The 15,639-nt window shown below is 38.1% G+C and overlaps 1 protein-coding gene across 1 annotated transcript; it reads left to right on the plus strand.

Annotated features, from left to right (window-relative positions):
- The first annotated feature begins 1,230 nt into the window (after positions 1–1,230).
- LOC18445893 (outer envelope pore 24B-like protein) lies at positions 1,231–14,399 on the plus strand. Its single transcript, XM_011629392.3, has 3 exons — positions 1,231–1,649; positions 2,156–2,515; positions 14,083–14,399. Exons 1-3 carry the CDS (start codon positions 1,452–1,454, stop codon positions 14,164–14,166), a joined length of 642 nt encoding a protein of 213 aa, XP_011627694.1. The 5' UTR covers positions 1,231–1,451; the 3' UTR covers positions 14,167–14,399.
- The last annotated feature ends 1,240 nt before the right edge of the window (positions 14,400–15,639 follow it).

Genomic DNA, 15,639 nt, shown 5'->3' on the forward strand with positions numbered 1-15,639 from the left:
GATGTTTGTATAAGGCGCCCCCCTTTAATGTAGAAGTAAGGCACACTTCTAAATTTTATTGGGAGATGTAGTTTTTGTGTCAAAAACCGTATAATGACTTCAAAATATATTTGTAACCGTAGTTGTTAAATTAAAATATAAAAGGTGGTCTATAAACATTTGAAATTTTGATAACAAAAGGAATAGACAAGCGAATACATCATTGTCCAAAAAATTTTATCTAAAAATAAAAAATAATGAGCGTACAACAAAGTTCTTAAAAAATATAAATTAATTTATTTAAAAACCATATTATTAAATAGAACAGTTTAATTTATATGTTATTTGGAGAGGGAACGATTTATTATGAAGAGATTGTTACAAGGTTGTAAATTAGGGGTGACAATGGATCCGGATCTGACTAGATACCAAAAGGGTAAAACCGATCCGAGTCTAGGTATGAGTTCAAAAATTGGACCCAAAAGGTCGGGTCCGGATCCAAATCTTAGACCCCAACATTACTTGGCTCTGGGTCTAGATCCGGGTCCGGTAATATTTTATGGATCCCAATATATAAAATATTTTTAAATAATATTAAATACATCGATATTTTAATTTTCAATCAGGTCCAGGTCGGAGCCTGGGTCTCACACTATATTTTAGGTCAAAGTCTAAGTCCCATACTATATTTTCAGGTTTGGGTCCATATCCCATATCAATTTTTTCCATGGCTGGACCATAGCCGATCCAACCCATCCCATTACCATCCCTGGACTCTCTTATGCCGATGGCTTTTAGATGCGACCGTAGATTGTTGAAGATTTGTGAAAAAAAGGAAGGTCTAAATTTCGAGAGTGTGTACAAGAAACCATTTACATTTGATACGGTTGAAGATTTGTGAAAAAAAGGAAGGTTTAAATTTGGAGAGTGTATACAAGAAACCATTTATCTTTGATACAAAGTAACGACAATTACTCACCATCGTCTAATGTAAAATTTGATAGTTTAGATGTACCACAAAATTCTACATTTTTTTTTTTTTGAAATTTGAACTTGGTAAGTAGAATAAATAGAGCTACCCTATTTCATTGAGAGCAATTGTTACCGCCCTATACCGAGAGTAGATGGTTGTAATTTTCCTTAAAATTGTCATTAATGTAGGTATATGAGAGGGGCAAGATGGTCATTAAGTTTCGAAATTCTTCCAAAGATCGGCGGAACTGATAAATCCCAGGCGACAGTCGTCGCAGTAAGTCCAGTTGTAGAGAAAGAAGAAAGTAGAGAGAGAGAGAGAGGGGAGAAGCTTCAAAAACCCTTTGTTTCCTTCTGCTCTCTTCCTTCCGCTCTTCTTTCTCACTCTTCATTTTTTTCGTTTCTCTATTCTGGTCTCCTCTTTCTTTCTATATTCCTTTCCTATTTCTTGCTCCATTACTTTCTCTCTCTAGATTGGTCTCCCCTTGCAAGCAATCAAGATGCAGGCAAGTTTAGAGGGACGGTATGAGACCAAGCTCAGCAGTTCGACGGCAACAATCGCCATGAAAGCAGGGGAGCTGAGGTTCAGGGCCTCATGCAGGGACAGCACCTTCACCAATGGCCCCAAGCTCGAGGGGCTCAATTTTTCAGTAGAGAAGCCTGGCTCCTTCATCCTTGATTATAGCGTGCCTGATGAGGTTGGGCCCAATATCCTGTTCTGCTCTCTCTCTCTCTCTCTAACCCCCAACACTCTGTTTCTGGGGTTCGTGCTCTAACAGGTTCACCCCAATACCCTGATTCTTAGTTTCTCCGTCTCTCCGTCTAATAAGTTGAATCCAAAATCCAAAATCCAAAAACCCCATTTATGGTTTTTTTTCATCTCCTCCTCTATCTGAATTCGCTCCGATCCAAAACCTTTATTTATAGATTTTCTCTCTCTCTCTCTCTCTCTCTCTCTCTCTCTCTCTCTCTATTACAGGTTCACCCCAATTCAAAACCCCCATTTCTGGTTTTGGCTCCCTCTCTCTCCTCCGCCCCCTCCTCGTCCTCTCTCTCTCTCCCTCTCCCTCTTATGGTTGTGCATTGTTGATTAGAATTTTATTTTTTTTTTGACATTTTTCCCTAATTATGAGTTTCTCTTTTTAGAGCTCTTTTATGACCCTGAATTGTTTATTCCTCCTTTTTTGGTGATGGGTTTTGTTAGGATATGACTTTTCAATTCATGAACGCCATTAAGGTGAACCAAACACCATTAAAGATCAACTATACCCATAAGGTCAAGAAGAACTCCACCTTATTCAGTGCTTCTCTCGCTTTTGATCCCGATAATACGCTCTCTGGGAGTTACAATTTCGGGAACATGAACACGAAAGTGAGGTACAAGTACAATCATGGAGGAGGTGCTCGTGGTTTCGAGTTAGGATATGATTTTGATGAGGGGTTTGATTTCGCTTTGTCTCATAAGGTCTTTAGTACCGATACTTTGAAAGCTTCATATGGGGCCTCAAAACAAATTTTCCAGTTGGATTATGCTCGAGCTGCTAAGGATACTGGTTCTTTCAAGGTAAGCAATTTGACATATTTCTCATCCTAAATTTTTTTTTTTTTTTAATGTGTCTTTGTTCTGAAAATTGCATAGATTTTTTAATTCTTTTGCATTTATTTGTGTTTTTGTGATATTCATTTAATTTAATCTTTATATATGTATTCAATGTGTTTGTGACTATACATGGCTATGTAAAAAATCCATGGAGTGATTTGTGGAATATAGGAAATGAGCCATGTATTCCTTATCAAAGGAAAAGGAAATGAGCAATGTATGTCGGTCAGTAGTTGTAAAGGAAGGTAGTCATCATGCGATTAGGATTGGCTGTTTTCGATACTCGTATTTGGAACTTTGTGATAATGTAATAAGGTTATTCTTAGAGAATAATGAGTATTGAGGTATAAAAAGCGGAAACTCTTAGATTTTTCTGGGACTCCAGCCTCTGTCCTTAATGGATAAGTAGGTAACCACACTGAATTATGAGATGGTTTCAATTCATCAGAAAGAAAGAGAACTAACCCATTTGTAAAGAGTGATATAGAATCCAATTTAGGAACATATAGATTATTTTATGTTGCAGTATGTTACGAGCCATCTCCTTCCAATCACAGATGACATTTGGTTGGTTTTTTAAATGGTGGTCGATGTTTTCATAGTTTGGGCTTTATCATTTTTTGTGTCTGTTTTTAACTGTCTCTAATATCTGTTGGTTCCCCCCCCCTCCTTTTTTTTCTTTCTTTTGGACAATCAAGGTGGTTTTCTTTTCGTGAAGGAATTTTTTTTCGCCTGAAATGTGGAAGAAGAATTTATTTGACTGTTCCGTGATGGTAAATTCTTTTTGCCCATTTCGATCGTGGTTGAGCTTATTCTTCTTGATAAAATCGAGTTGCAGTAAGTCAGTCAGCCTGTTGCATTGAAGATTTATGGATCTTTATTGCCTAAAAGGGGATACCATGTGAAAATATATTCATGAATGCATGAGTTGAGAGGGCTAATTATATAAGGTGGTGGGAGTTCTCATTTAAGGCTAGTGTACAGTGCTGGGTGGTCTGATTTCTCCTGTAAGATCCCTGACTTTTCAAGGTAGTTTCCATCATGGTACTTGCTAATATCTTTTATACTTCCTTAGAGGATAGTGCCATTCTGTGGTGTGTGAGATGGTGTGGAGGTGGTGTGAGCACTAACTAGACCAAGTTGTTTCATATGCAAGGAAATAGGTTGTTATTAGCCACTGCTTTCGGGCATGCTAGGAGCATGGTTAAAGGTACTGTCTGTACTTGCCTAATGATGAGATACATGCCTATGTGAACCTTTTTTCCAGGGGTTCTACTTGATAGCATAGTGGTTTCGACCAGTTTTTGAAAACTTGCCTGGGTTGACTTGCAAGAGATTTGATAGTTTTTTAATACCAAAAAGTTCCTCCAAGTTTTTTACCCATTTTTAAATTTCAATTTCTTCGCAATTGGTGGTCGAAATTTGATGAAATTTTATTCTTGAGTTTATTTTTGTGTTATTGATCGAACCATAGACTCGATTTTAACTGAAAGAATTTTGTATATACTTTATTTTTTCATTTATTCTATTTTTCTATTTGTTATTCATTTATCAGATTTTCTATATTTTCAAGCCAATAGCAACAATTTTTTGTCTTATTCCATGTTCTGTATTTGTTTGGATAATTTTTATATTTTTCTTATTTTTTGTATTGTTCACAATTTTTTTTTTTTGCGATTTTACATTTTGTCGGTCCTTTTTTCCTGGCTTGGGCAAAACTTAGGAAAGTAGACTCAGACTCACACAAGCTAATCGGTTCTGCAAAGGGTTGAGTCCCAACCAGTCTGTTATGTCCATTGCTGATGGATTTGTGCTTTTCTATTGGGAATTTTAAGAACTTATTTGCTCACAATTGTCTCTATGCTAAAGCTCTTTTAGGTTTATATGAAGCCAAAAGATATTCTACTCCCTTGGGAGTATACTATCCATTTATTTTGAGAATAATCATCTAGTGATTCTAAGCCGGTTACCAAAATTCAGATTGAAAAAATCCTCCCAAGTAGGTCCTTTGAGCGAGGGAGTAGTTTACGTGCTATAAATAAGTGTGACTGAGATGAGAATGTCGAGATGGATGAGTGGCAAGACAATAAAGGATAGAATATAGAATGCATACATCTAAGGGAACTTTAGAGGTAGCTCCCAGAGGCGATGAGATGAGGGAAAGTAGATTTAGGTGGTTTGCAATTCCGACACAGAACAACACCGGTTAGGGTGTAAAAAGGCAAGGGGAAGGCCCAAAAGGACATGGATGGAAGTAGGGAGAAGAGATATGGGCACTTATGGTTTGACAGAGGGTATGGCCTTAGCAACCAATTTTTCCCAACCAAGTATCTCTCTTCTCTCTCTCTCTCTGTCTCCCCCTACCCCCTCCGGGTCCCTCCTCTCTCTCTCTCATCTCCCCCTCCCTCCCTCCCTCCCTCCTTCCTAAAAACAAACTCCCCGTTGTTTCAACAGTTCACTCTGGAAATTTCAAAACTGGGTTCATGGTGCTGTCCCCAGTTGTAGTAATAGTTCTAGAGTGAGAAAATCCATGGCCATGACACGATCACAGAGAGATGAGCTCTCTATCAATAGTTCTCAGAACTGTGAAACCCACTGTTCTTTCTCTAAACAAAGCCATTACAGAGCTCACATGCACAGGCCGGATCACGAGGGCTCGCCTGCTCTTTAATGGCGTTACATTCCAGACCACAATGACCTCGAACTCGATGCTCGTGGTTTATGTTCAAGCCATGGAGTTATTGGAGGCTCGGAAATTGTTTCATAAAAGGCCTCATAGAGATTAGTCTCTTTGAACCCAGTGATCTATGGTTTTGCCAAGGTGAGCTTAGAAAAGTCAGAAAAGTTTTGAAGCTTTACCAGAGAGCGATGCAGTCTCATATAACACTCTTATCAGCGGTGATGGGAGAATTGGGTATTATGTTTATCGGAGGCTCAAGCTCTCTTTGACTTGATGCCTTACAGGACTGTGGCTTCTTGGAATGCCATGATCGCATGTTATTTGAAGAATGGGGAGTTAGGTTATGGGAGAATTGGGTTTTTCAGAGGCTGTCTCTCTCTCTCTCTCTCTCTCTCTCTCTCTCTCTCTCTCTCTCTCTCGGTGGCAGTAACTGGATGAGGTTTACTAGGCATTTATTCTCTCCCATAATTTTGGCTTTTTACATCAACCATATGCTTTCATGTTGTAATTCTCTGATTCGATGAATTGAGTGTTTTTTTATCAGAGGCTCGAGCTCTCTTTGATTAGATGTCTTTTAGGACTGTGGCTTCTTGGAATGCCATCTCTTTTATTTGAGGAGCCATCTCTTGTTATTTGAAGAATGGGAAGTTGGGTTATGGGAGAATTGGATTTTTCTGAGTCTCTCGCTTTCCCCCCCCTCTCAGTGGCAGTAACTAGATGAGATTTACTAAGCATTTATTCTGCCTTGCATGACTGACTTTTTACGTCAACCATGTGATCTCATGTTGTAATTATTTTTACTTACTTTTCCTCAAGAAAAAAAGAATTCTTTTTACTTACCAAGTCTTTTTTTCAGTTACTATGGGTATCTGTCTTCAGTATTAATGTTTGAATAGAATTGTTTCTTCTGTCATAGCTCAAACATGTACTAAACAAAGGTGTTGCCACATATGGATGTTGTTACCATTGTTGGTTTACTCAAGCAGCTTTTGTTTGGCTTTATTTTGATGAGTTATCATGAATTTTGGGATCAGACTGATGACTGCAGCCTGTTTTCTTGGGCTTTATGGTAAAATGCTTTCTGTTTTCTCAACTGCAACACTGCTAGCCCCAACTATTGACTTCGCCTTTTGTGTATCAGTTTGTATTTCGAGAGAAGAATGGGGTATTTTTATGGTTTCTCTGATTAATTTGGATACTTCTGTTGATTCAATATGGAGAATGTGAATCCTTTGAAAATGACATACCTCATTTGGGTGCGATTAGTTTGGGAGTGGAAACCATTTCCAAAATATAGTTGTTGTGGCAAAGGAGCTCATGGATGCTCACTAAAAAAAAAAAAAAATGAACAGACAGTTATAACTGGCTTATTCACAGATCTCCAGATTTCCAGACTTCCAGGCTCAATCAAAAACAAGTTTTCGGACTTCTTTAAAATTCCAGACAGGTTATCAAACAAAGCAATTGCCAGTTCTAGAATGTTAATTCCAATTCCCATGAAAGAAGAACTTCCAATTTCTAGGGAATGTTTACGTTCTAGTCATCAAACTGGCCCTCAGAGTGAGGCTTGTGTGTTCTCAGAGTGGGTTGGATTCTTGGGTGTAGAAGACGACTCAGAAGAGGTGTCCGCCATTTTGAAGACCATGAATTTTCTTAGATAGAGGAATTTGATGGATAGTGATGAAGTTGCAGAAAAAATAGGGATGATCCTCATGGTTGCATCTTGGGCTAGTGCTCTTGTTCTCCGACCAGTTTCTTCCTCTTCTCCTTAGTTTCGTCGGTTTGGTGAGAGAAGTTTGAGAGAGAGGTTAGAGAGAAAACTGGAGTATCAGAGACGAAACAAAAGAGGTAACTGGGCATGAGAAGCCGCACAAGAAGCCCCAATTTCTCATGTCGAGCTTTATGCAAAATCTGCATTGTCAAAATAAATGGACGGTGCAAATGGTTGCTATTCTATTTCAATAAACTAGCGAAGGGCATGTGCTCTGCACATACTTTTGAGTTATCGGTTGTGAGATGTTGTTATTTTTATTTGTGCTTAAGAAAATATTTGACAGAAAAGTTTTAGGAATTTTTTTTTTCTGAATTTTTTACATAAATTCTAGGTTTTCGGATTTAGAATGTCTTTCTACTACTAAACTGTACAAAAAAATGTATACTACTATGTCTACCCACATAATAGTTATCATTATTCATGGATCACAAAAAAATTAAAATAAAAGAAGTAAATTTCCTGATTATATTTTTGAGATGATATTATAAATACAAATATTTAAAGTTTAACATTTTACTTAAAATAATAATTTGGTCACTCACTTTTTTTGTAATTACTTTGATTTTCAGGAATGTGGGTGGCAAAATTACTAATTTAACCAATAGAAAATTGAAAATATAAATGACTAAAGGTATTGAATTTGTGATTAAAAATACTTATAGTTAAAAATAATTATAGTATATACTTGATCTTTATATGAATTAATGATATCACTTAAATAAATTTTCAACTTATAATATATTTTCAACTCAATTGGATTTATCAATCCACTTTTTATATAGATTTTATATTTTTTAAAAATAATATAAAAAATGAAGGGGATGGATAAACACTTTGTGCCGGACTGGCTTCTTGGGGGCCAAACGTTAGTTTGGCACTGTGTGCTGGACCGGCTTCTTGGGTAGCAGAAGCTGGTCTCGCACGAAGTGTGCCAGACCGGGTTCGAGAGAGAAATTGCGTATTGTCATTTGAGGTCTTTAGACAAGAGAGAGAAACTTTGGTTAAAAAAGTGGGGGTATTTTAGTTTGAAAAACTTAACTTTTTTATTTGTTTTTTCTTGGGTTGGGGGTTAGGTGCCAGTTTTGGGGGTTTAAGAAGTATTTTTGTGGGTTTTTTTTTTTTGTGTGTGTGTGTGTGTGTGTGTGTATGTGTGTGTGTTTTTTGTTTTTTTTGGGTTTTTGGGGGGGGGGGGGGGCACCTAATAATAAGACAATTTATTAGGTGGAAAGATTAGTTATCTGATTGATTGCACCTAGTCACCTGCTAATGGTCTGACAACAATCTTGATCTATGTTACCCTGATCGTAATTAGAAGAAAGACGTGAAGTGGAGAATTCCATCTCCGAACACCTTGCCGAGGTCGAAAAAGCGATATCGAGTTCGTTCAAAAGCTCTTCGCTGCCCCTTCTGGGCCCAAGCCCACCATGGGTAATCCTTCTTTCTTGACTCTCCCCCCTCGAGAAGGCAAATGGCTGGAACTACCTTTCTCAAAAGAGGAAATACTCAGGCGGCCAACGGTTCCCCAGGGGTTTCATCCCATCTTCTAGGGGTCTATGCCAGGGTGACCCACTCTCCCCATTCCTCTTTGCCGTTGTAGCGAAAGTCTTTAGTCGCTCCATCTTCTGGCTTTTTAGCAAGGGCCTACTCCACTAGTTTAAGTGCGGCACTCATGACCTTACCATTTCACCCTTACAATATGCCAACGACACATTGGTGTTCTGTAATGCTTTGCCCCAAGAAACCGATACTCTCTTCCTGTTCCTTAAATGTTTTGAATGGGCTACAAGATTAATATAGGTAAATCAAAGATGATAGGGGTGGCGCTCGACCCCCACGTAACCCAATCATTGGCCAAGAGTTGGGGCTACAGTATGGATAGCCTTCCCTCATCTTATCTCAGACTCCCTTCTGCATTGGCAAACCTTAGCTTAGCTCTTGGGCGTACATTATCGATAAATTTGAGCGCTGGCTTGCTACTTGGAAAGGCCGTTTCCTTTCCCCGCCCAGTAGAGCCTCCCTATCCAGCATCCGAATCTACCAAATGTCCCTGTACAGAATGCCAACAACTGTTCTTAACTGGCTAAACCACCTGATGAAGAAGTTTCTTTGGGAGGGGGATAGCGATGGATGCAGAATCTACCTATCCACCTTTTAGCTTGGGACAAAGTATGCTCACCTCGCTATCTTGGGAGCCTCGGCATCTGAAAGCTCAAAATTAACAATATCGCGCTCTTGGGCAAACGGTGGTGGTGCTAATCCAATCACCTGTGGCAGCTGGTTCTACATCAAAAATACCACCTCCAACCTTCCTCCTGGCAACCTCCCTCCAGGGCTTACAGCAAGGCTCAGGCGTATGGCTCACCCTCCTGAGCACCCTCAAGGTGTTCAAACAGAGCACTCGCATTTTAGCTTGGGTTGGCACTAGAACCAAATTTTGGTCCGAACAATGGTTTGGACCCTCACTCTTAATGAATCTCTTCCCTTCCCACTTTCTTCTCACAGTCAATAGGCAGGAATGGTTGCTGAAGTATTCCATATCCTAGAACACAAGTGCGTGTGGAGCCTTACCTTGAGGAGGTGCCCTTCAGACATCGAAATTCCTCCTTCATCCCCATCCTGGGCGAGGATAGGCTCATCTGGTGCCCCTCGCTCTGGCTTCTTTTTGGTATCATCCTTTTACTGCAAGCTTACCCAACCTCCTACCTTTCCCTTAAACCCCACTTCTGTTTTTGCCATGATTTGGTTTCCCCTCGTGCCCCATAGGATCTAGTTTTTCAATTGGATTGCCCTCCACCAAAGGGTTCTCACGGTTGACCATTTACAGAGAAGAGGCCTACCCCTTCCTAACCGATGCACCATGTGTTTCGAGGCTGAGGAATCCAACGAACACCTATTCATTCACTGTCCCGTTGCCTCCCTACTCTGGAGTCGCCTTCTTTGCCTCTTTCACTGGCAATGGGTTACTCCCCAATCCATCCCCTGGCTATTTTCCTCCCTCCAGTCCTACCCTTGGCCTAAGTCTGTCATTCTCCCAAACGGTGGAAGCTCTTGCTCTCCTCAAAGGCCTTAGACTTTTTTATCATAGTTGTCCTATACCCTCATCATCGAAGGTGATTCGCACAATGTCCTTCGCAGCACCTCTTCCTCCACCCCCTACCATTGGGCTCTAGCAAACATCTTCGAAGAAATTGCGCATCTGTGATTGGGCCTTTCGACTTCTTGGAAACATGTTTGGCGCAAAAGTAAATTCACACGCAGACACACTCGCTAAAGAAGGTGCTAATACTCAAATGACTTAGTAACTTTTTGCAACCTCAGTCATCCTGTCCAACTGAAGGAGTGTCCAACCCCTTCAACACTCCCTTTTTTGTATAGAGCTCCCCCAAGGGGAGCCTCATTTCTCGGATGTATACAGCCCCCATTCTTTTGGGACCAAATTTCGTATCAGTTTATATGTTATACTCAATACAATGTTAAAATTCTCGAAAAAAAAAAAGGAAGCCATTATGTTTTTATTTTCTTGAAGGATGTTTATTTTGCATATTTCAAGTCTAGGGTAGCTATGTATGTTTATTATGCAAATTTCAAGTTTAAGTATGTTTATTATGCAAATTTCAAGTTTAAGTATGTTTATTATGCAAATTTCAAGTTCAAGTCTTTTCAGTTGGTCTAAAAGATGCTAAGCAGCTAAAGTTCTTATGTATGGTGAAGCAATTGGTTATATTAAGTTAGAAGTAAAAAGATGAGATGAGAAGAATGTTATAAAATCAATTCTTTAGATTTCTTGAACATTATAGAATCAACTGATGATTCGAGTCGTGTTTCAGAAAATGTTGCGCTTAGAATTGCTGATTCATTGTATTAATGGGAGCTAAGGCTATTAGTTGCAAATGGGTTGCAAATTAAGACGATGAAGTTATGTTGAAAGGTTCAAACGTGGTTCGTTTCTGAAGGTGTTTCACAAAATTGTGGGCTACAATTTGAGGAATTATATCTGCTACACTAGCCCCAAATAGTTGGGATAGGGCTCATATGATGATATTTCCTACAGTAGCACTAATGTGAAGGCTATTTTTTCTCCCTTTGGCATCAATAAACTTATTTAAATTTGTGGAAAATTGATCCTAACAGTTCTATATAATCTTGCTCAATCCGGTGATTTCTTAGAAAGTGGGGTCCTGTTTTCAACTTTAAAAGAACCAAGTTTTGGATGTGGGCAAATCAAGGCAAGAGTTGATGGAGGTTCACAATATATAGGCGTCTTATTAGAAGCTTGATTTGTCTCTCATTAGGCATGGTATTGCTTTTGCAATTAGTTTGTTGATTAATTTGTAAGGCACTCGCCATCTTCTTATTGATACACCTAGATTATAGTTAAGATCATCAGTGCCTCTTGGTTGTGATTCTTTCTGAGTCTGATACAAACTCTAGGATCTCCGCAAGTCTTCAAAAAGATGTGCACACTCACTTAGTGAGTGGATGCCTGGAATTAAAAACTGCTGGTGTCTCATTTATAACTGCTGGTATCTCATTTTCCTTTCTTGTCATTTGTGAGTTTACTGGTTTGTTTCTTTTAGGTAGTTAATTAGCACACGTTTGCAGTCCCAATGCTCAGTAGAAGCCCTTGGATCTTATGTTAGGACAATGATTTGGAGCTTTTCTTTTACAGTATAAAATTCAATACTCATATTTGTTATTGCTATAAGCAGCCTATAAAAATCTTTAGTTACCGCTGCTGGATTTGCCTCCAAGTTTCTCATATCTGAATTCTGATTTTTGATATCTTTCATATTTGTATGTTTGCTTTCTATTGATTCTCTTGTGGTTTCAAGCATAATTTTCCTCCTACCCCCACTTAACAATTTTGGATGTGATGTGCTGTTAAATTTTAATTATTATTGCAATAAATAATCAAGGATCTAATACCCTGCATGCTATCCTCCAATGGGATAGTGAAAGAAAGCATTGATCGTAGAATGCTTTTTCCTATGCTGAAAGATCGGTGGTGGAGATGAACCATGATTCCTGATGACAGACATTCACCCCATCATGGTTCATGTCAACTGTTGTGTAGGGGAATGGGCACAGGATGTGCCCTTATAACAGAAAACCCATGCTCTTGGTGTACTGTATACTTCCTAAGGAGTTTGCTTTCCACAATATGCACCTCATTAGATTTATATCTGAGCTCTGCAAAGTTAGAGGACCAGAAACTTGTGAGAAAATGACCTAAGAAAGAAAAAGAGACTCGTGAAATAATTGGGTTGAAGCCATGAATGGAGAGATTTATAGATTCATTTCAAGCAGGTGAACAATACCAAGTGAATACTCTCAAATTTTCCATGAAAAATTTTGTATAGCGAAAATCATAATTTAAAAGAGCTATATGATAGCTTTGCTGCTTGTTCTTTTGGTTAAGCTGTGACAGCTTTCAATTATGTAACTGTCGTAAACTATGTACATTAATTATGTAAAGTGCAGTGGGAGCTTTAGTATGTTCTTGAGTATGCAGGCAATTCGGATAGGTGCTTAGTGCGTCAGGGCTGGCACGAAACCGGGTCTGACATGTGCGCGCGCTCTCATGTGTGTGCGTATACCCGAACCCTGACCTGGAGAGGTCCTGGTGGGACAGGACCTGACTCAGCGGATCTACTTTTAGAGGCCAAACCCGGAGCCTGGTCAGGTTAACAGAACCCAATTAGCAGCAAGACCTAAGTTCCTAATCTCAATTAGACATACTAATTTTTTTAGGATGTCCATTTCTCTATATCAATAACCAATAATAGCCTTTCGTTTTTCTTTTTAATTTATTCACAACCATTCCAGATTTTTCAAATGTTGAAGATAGATAGTGCAAATTCTTTAAGAATTCTATTTTAAGAAGGTGTCCTTTTTTAATAGAAATTGGTTTGTTACTTTTCATTAAAACATAGGAATGATTCTACAGAAAAAAAAAAAAAAAATCACATCAATCAGGAGTGCGGGATTTAACATTTGGTTCTACAAACATCATAGAAAGGTGCCCCATTAAACTAGTAGATAATAAAGTAAGCAATGGAAAATTCTTAGTGAGAGAGTCACAAATCTTGAAAAAAAAAAAAAAAGAAGAGGAAAAAACGACATTAAAAGAGAAAATCCTTTTTAAAGAACAATTTATTTAGTTTCACTATAAACACCAAATATAATTACAATTTTTTAAAATATGTTAAGTTGAAAGCATTGAATTGATCATAATTAGAAATTCTTAAGTTTGTTGGTGTCGTTAATTGTGCATGCCCATGCACCACATGGTCGATGGACCAGTGTACCTTTAATTTGCTAGAGGATTTCTACACAATACGTTGGCAGTAATAAACCAGAGGTGAGAAAAGATGGACAGTAGCAAGTTTTATGAGGTTTTCCTTCATTTTGGGGGCTCTCTCTCTCTCTCTCTCTCTCTCTCTCTCTCTCTATATATATATATATATATATATATATATTTCTTTAATAGTTTTATCAGCAATCGTTCGGTAATTCTTTTGGAATAATGCTTATTTCAATCTTTCTATGTCTTGTCCATGTTAATGAGTTGTGAAACCTGGTTAGTTCTCTTCATTGCTCAATGTTTTATCGGTATGCTTTTAAGTGATTATTTTGAAATAAATCTTATCTTGATCTTTCTGTCTTTGTTTATATTGATGATTTATGAAACGTGAACAATTTTCGTAATTGCTGATTTTTTTTATTGGTATTTTTTAAGTTTTTATTTTGGAATAATGCTTATTTTCAATGCTTTATCTGTTGTCCATGTTGTGAATTCTGAAACCTGCTCCACTTTTGACTGCTCAAATGAATGGGATACAATTAGCAGTTGGGCTATCATTGATCATAAAGAAAGAACAGAGCACTCCGCTGCTTGAAATCTTCAGAGTTTGAAATTTATGGTTATATGTTTGAATTTTCATAATCTTGGTCTTTGAATATCTATCGGATTACTGCGACTGTCGATTTGAAAGAGGAGAAGAAAGTCAATTTCAATTTGATATTCTTGGTTGTATGTTTGAATTTTCATAATCTTGGTGTTTGAATATCTATCAGATTACTGCGACTGTCGATTTGAAAGAGGAGAAGAAAGTCCCCAAGTTAACTGCCATGACTACATGGAGTTTTGATCTTTTGTGATTTACTCGGATATGGCGGGGTGAGTACTTAGGAGTAATCCCTGGTTTTGTCCTTTTCACTTGCTGTAATCTTGGCAAAGCTCATTGCTCACCATGTCTCTGTTCTTCTTCTCAATATATCAATTTGTAATCATTTGTTTGGCCCCGATCCTTCAACTGAGGTCACAGCTGACTTTGTTGTCTCCATAAACATTATCATTATCTTTATTTTCAATGAATATCTCCTGTTCTTCATTCTCTCAGTCTCTCTCACACACACACACACTTCACTTGCCCTGAATGACTTATTTTCTCGACTTTCATTGACTGAAGCTCTCTCTCTCTCTCTCTCTCTCTCTCTCTCTCTCTCTCTCTCTCTCTCCTCACACACACACACACATATCTATCTTTACTTGCCATGGATCTCTTCTTTTCTCGATTTTCATGGATTGAAAGCTCTCTCTCTCTCTCTCTCTCTCTCTCTTATGTGATATGATATGTTTTCCATTATGTTTCTTCTTTTTTTTCTAGTAGATTTATGTTAGTTTTATGCTATGCCAGTGCAAAACGAATGAAACAAGAAATCTAGGTCACATTTCAAACAAACAAGTCTTTTAATTAAGCTCTAAAATACGACACAAAACAAGGAAAGTAAAGTGGCCCTGGGAATTGTTTTTGAACGGATGTGGAATGTAAAAGCAAGAAATGTACATCTCCTTGCTTTAGGAAGTCCTTGTCTCAATGGATTCCTTTTGTTAGGGCTGCTTCTTTCTAACAAGAAAGGAGAGAGATAGAGAGAGCGGCTAAGACATTGGTTATCCTGATTTAGGAAGTCCTTGTCGTTTATATTTGATACCAATGCTTCCTTCTAACAGGAGAGAGAGAGAGAGAGAGAGAGAGAGAAGAATCTTATGTTAAAAAAGTCAGATGCGGGCACCCAGGCAGTTTTGAGGGCCGCAGGTACCCAGGAGCAAGGAAGGAAAGGGAAGGGCAGGGCAGGGCAGGGCAGGGCAGGGTCTTAAGGAATTGTTAGGGCAGGAGTTTAGGCCTCCTTGGGGAGTTCTTGGGCATTTTTAGGGCCCCAAAACTCTTGAAAGTAAAAAAATGCATAATCACGTAATATTATATCCCGGAGATTTTGTTTTGCAATCCATATTCACAAAATATCAATCTTTCCAAGTTTTGTCCTATCCACAAAATATAAGCCCAAAACGGTAATAAAACACTAAAAATTCTAACTATAAACGTGTAAAAATATTAAAAAACAAGAAAATAAAAAATAAAAGAATACCAAACCATGATTCATTATGCAAAAACTATAAAATAAAAAATAAAAGAATATCATACCATGATTCATTATGCAAAAACTGGAAAATAAAAAATAAAAGAATATCAAATCATGATTCATTATGCAAAAACTATCAAACTTTATTTCAAGGGTCCGGTTCTATAATGTTGCAACCTTAAACAATCCAATTAAGGTGCACCTCCAAAT

The sequence above is a fragment of the Amborella trichopoda genome, chromosome 13, assembly GCF_054954075.1.
Source record: "Amborella trichopoda isolate Santa Cruz 75 chromosome 13, AtrichopodaSantaCruz75HAP2 v2.0, whole genome shotgun sequence".
Taxonomy (NCBI): Eukaryota; Viridiplantae; Streptophyta; class Magnoliopsida; order Amborellales; family Amborellaceae; genus Amborella; species Amborella trichopoda.

Bases quoted from the DNA above. Each gene is read 5' to 3' on its own strand.
- LOC18445893 (XM_011629392.3), top strand. From the start codon at position 1,452: ATGCAGGCAAGTTTAGAGGGACGGTATGAGACCAAGCTCAGCAGTTCG. The intron at 1,650-2,155 runs GTTGGGCCCAAT...GGGTTTTGTTAG, and splicing joins ATTATAGCGTGCCTGATGAG to GATATGACTTTTCAATTCAT. The intron at 2,516-14,082 runs GTAAGCAATTTG...AATATCTATCAG, and splicing joins AGGATACTGGTTCTTTCAAG to ATTACTGCGACTGTCGATTT.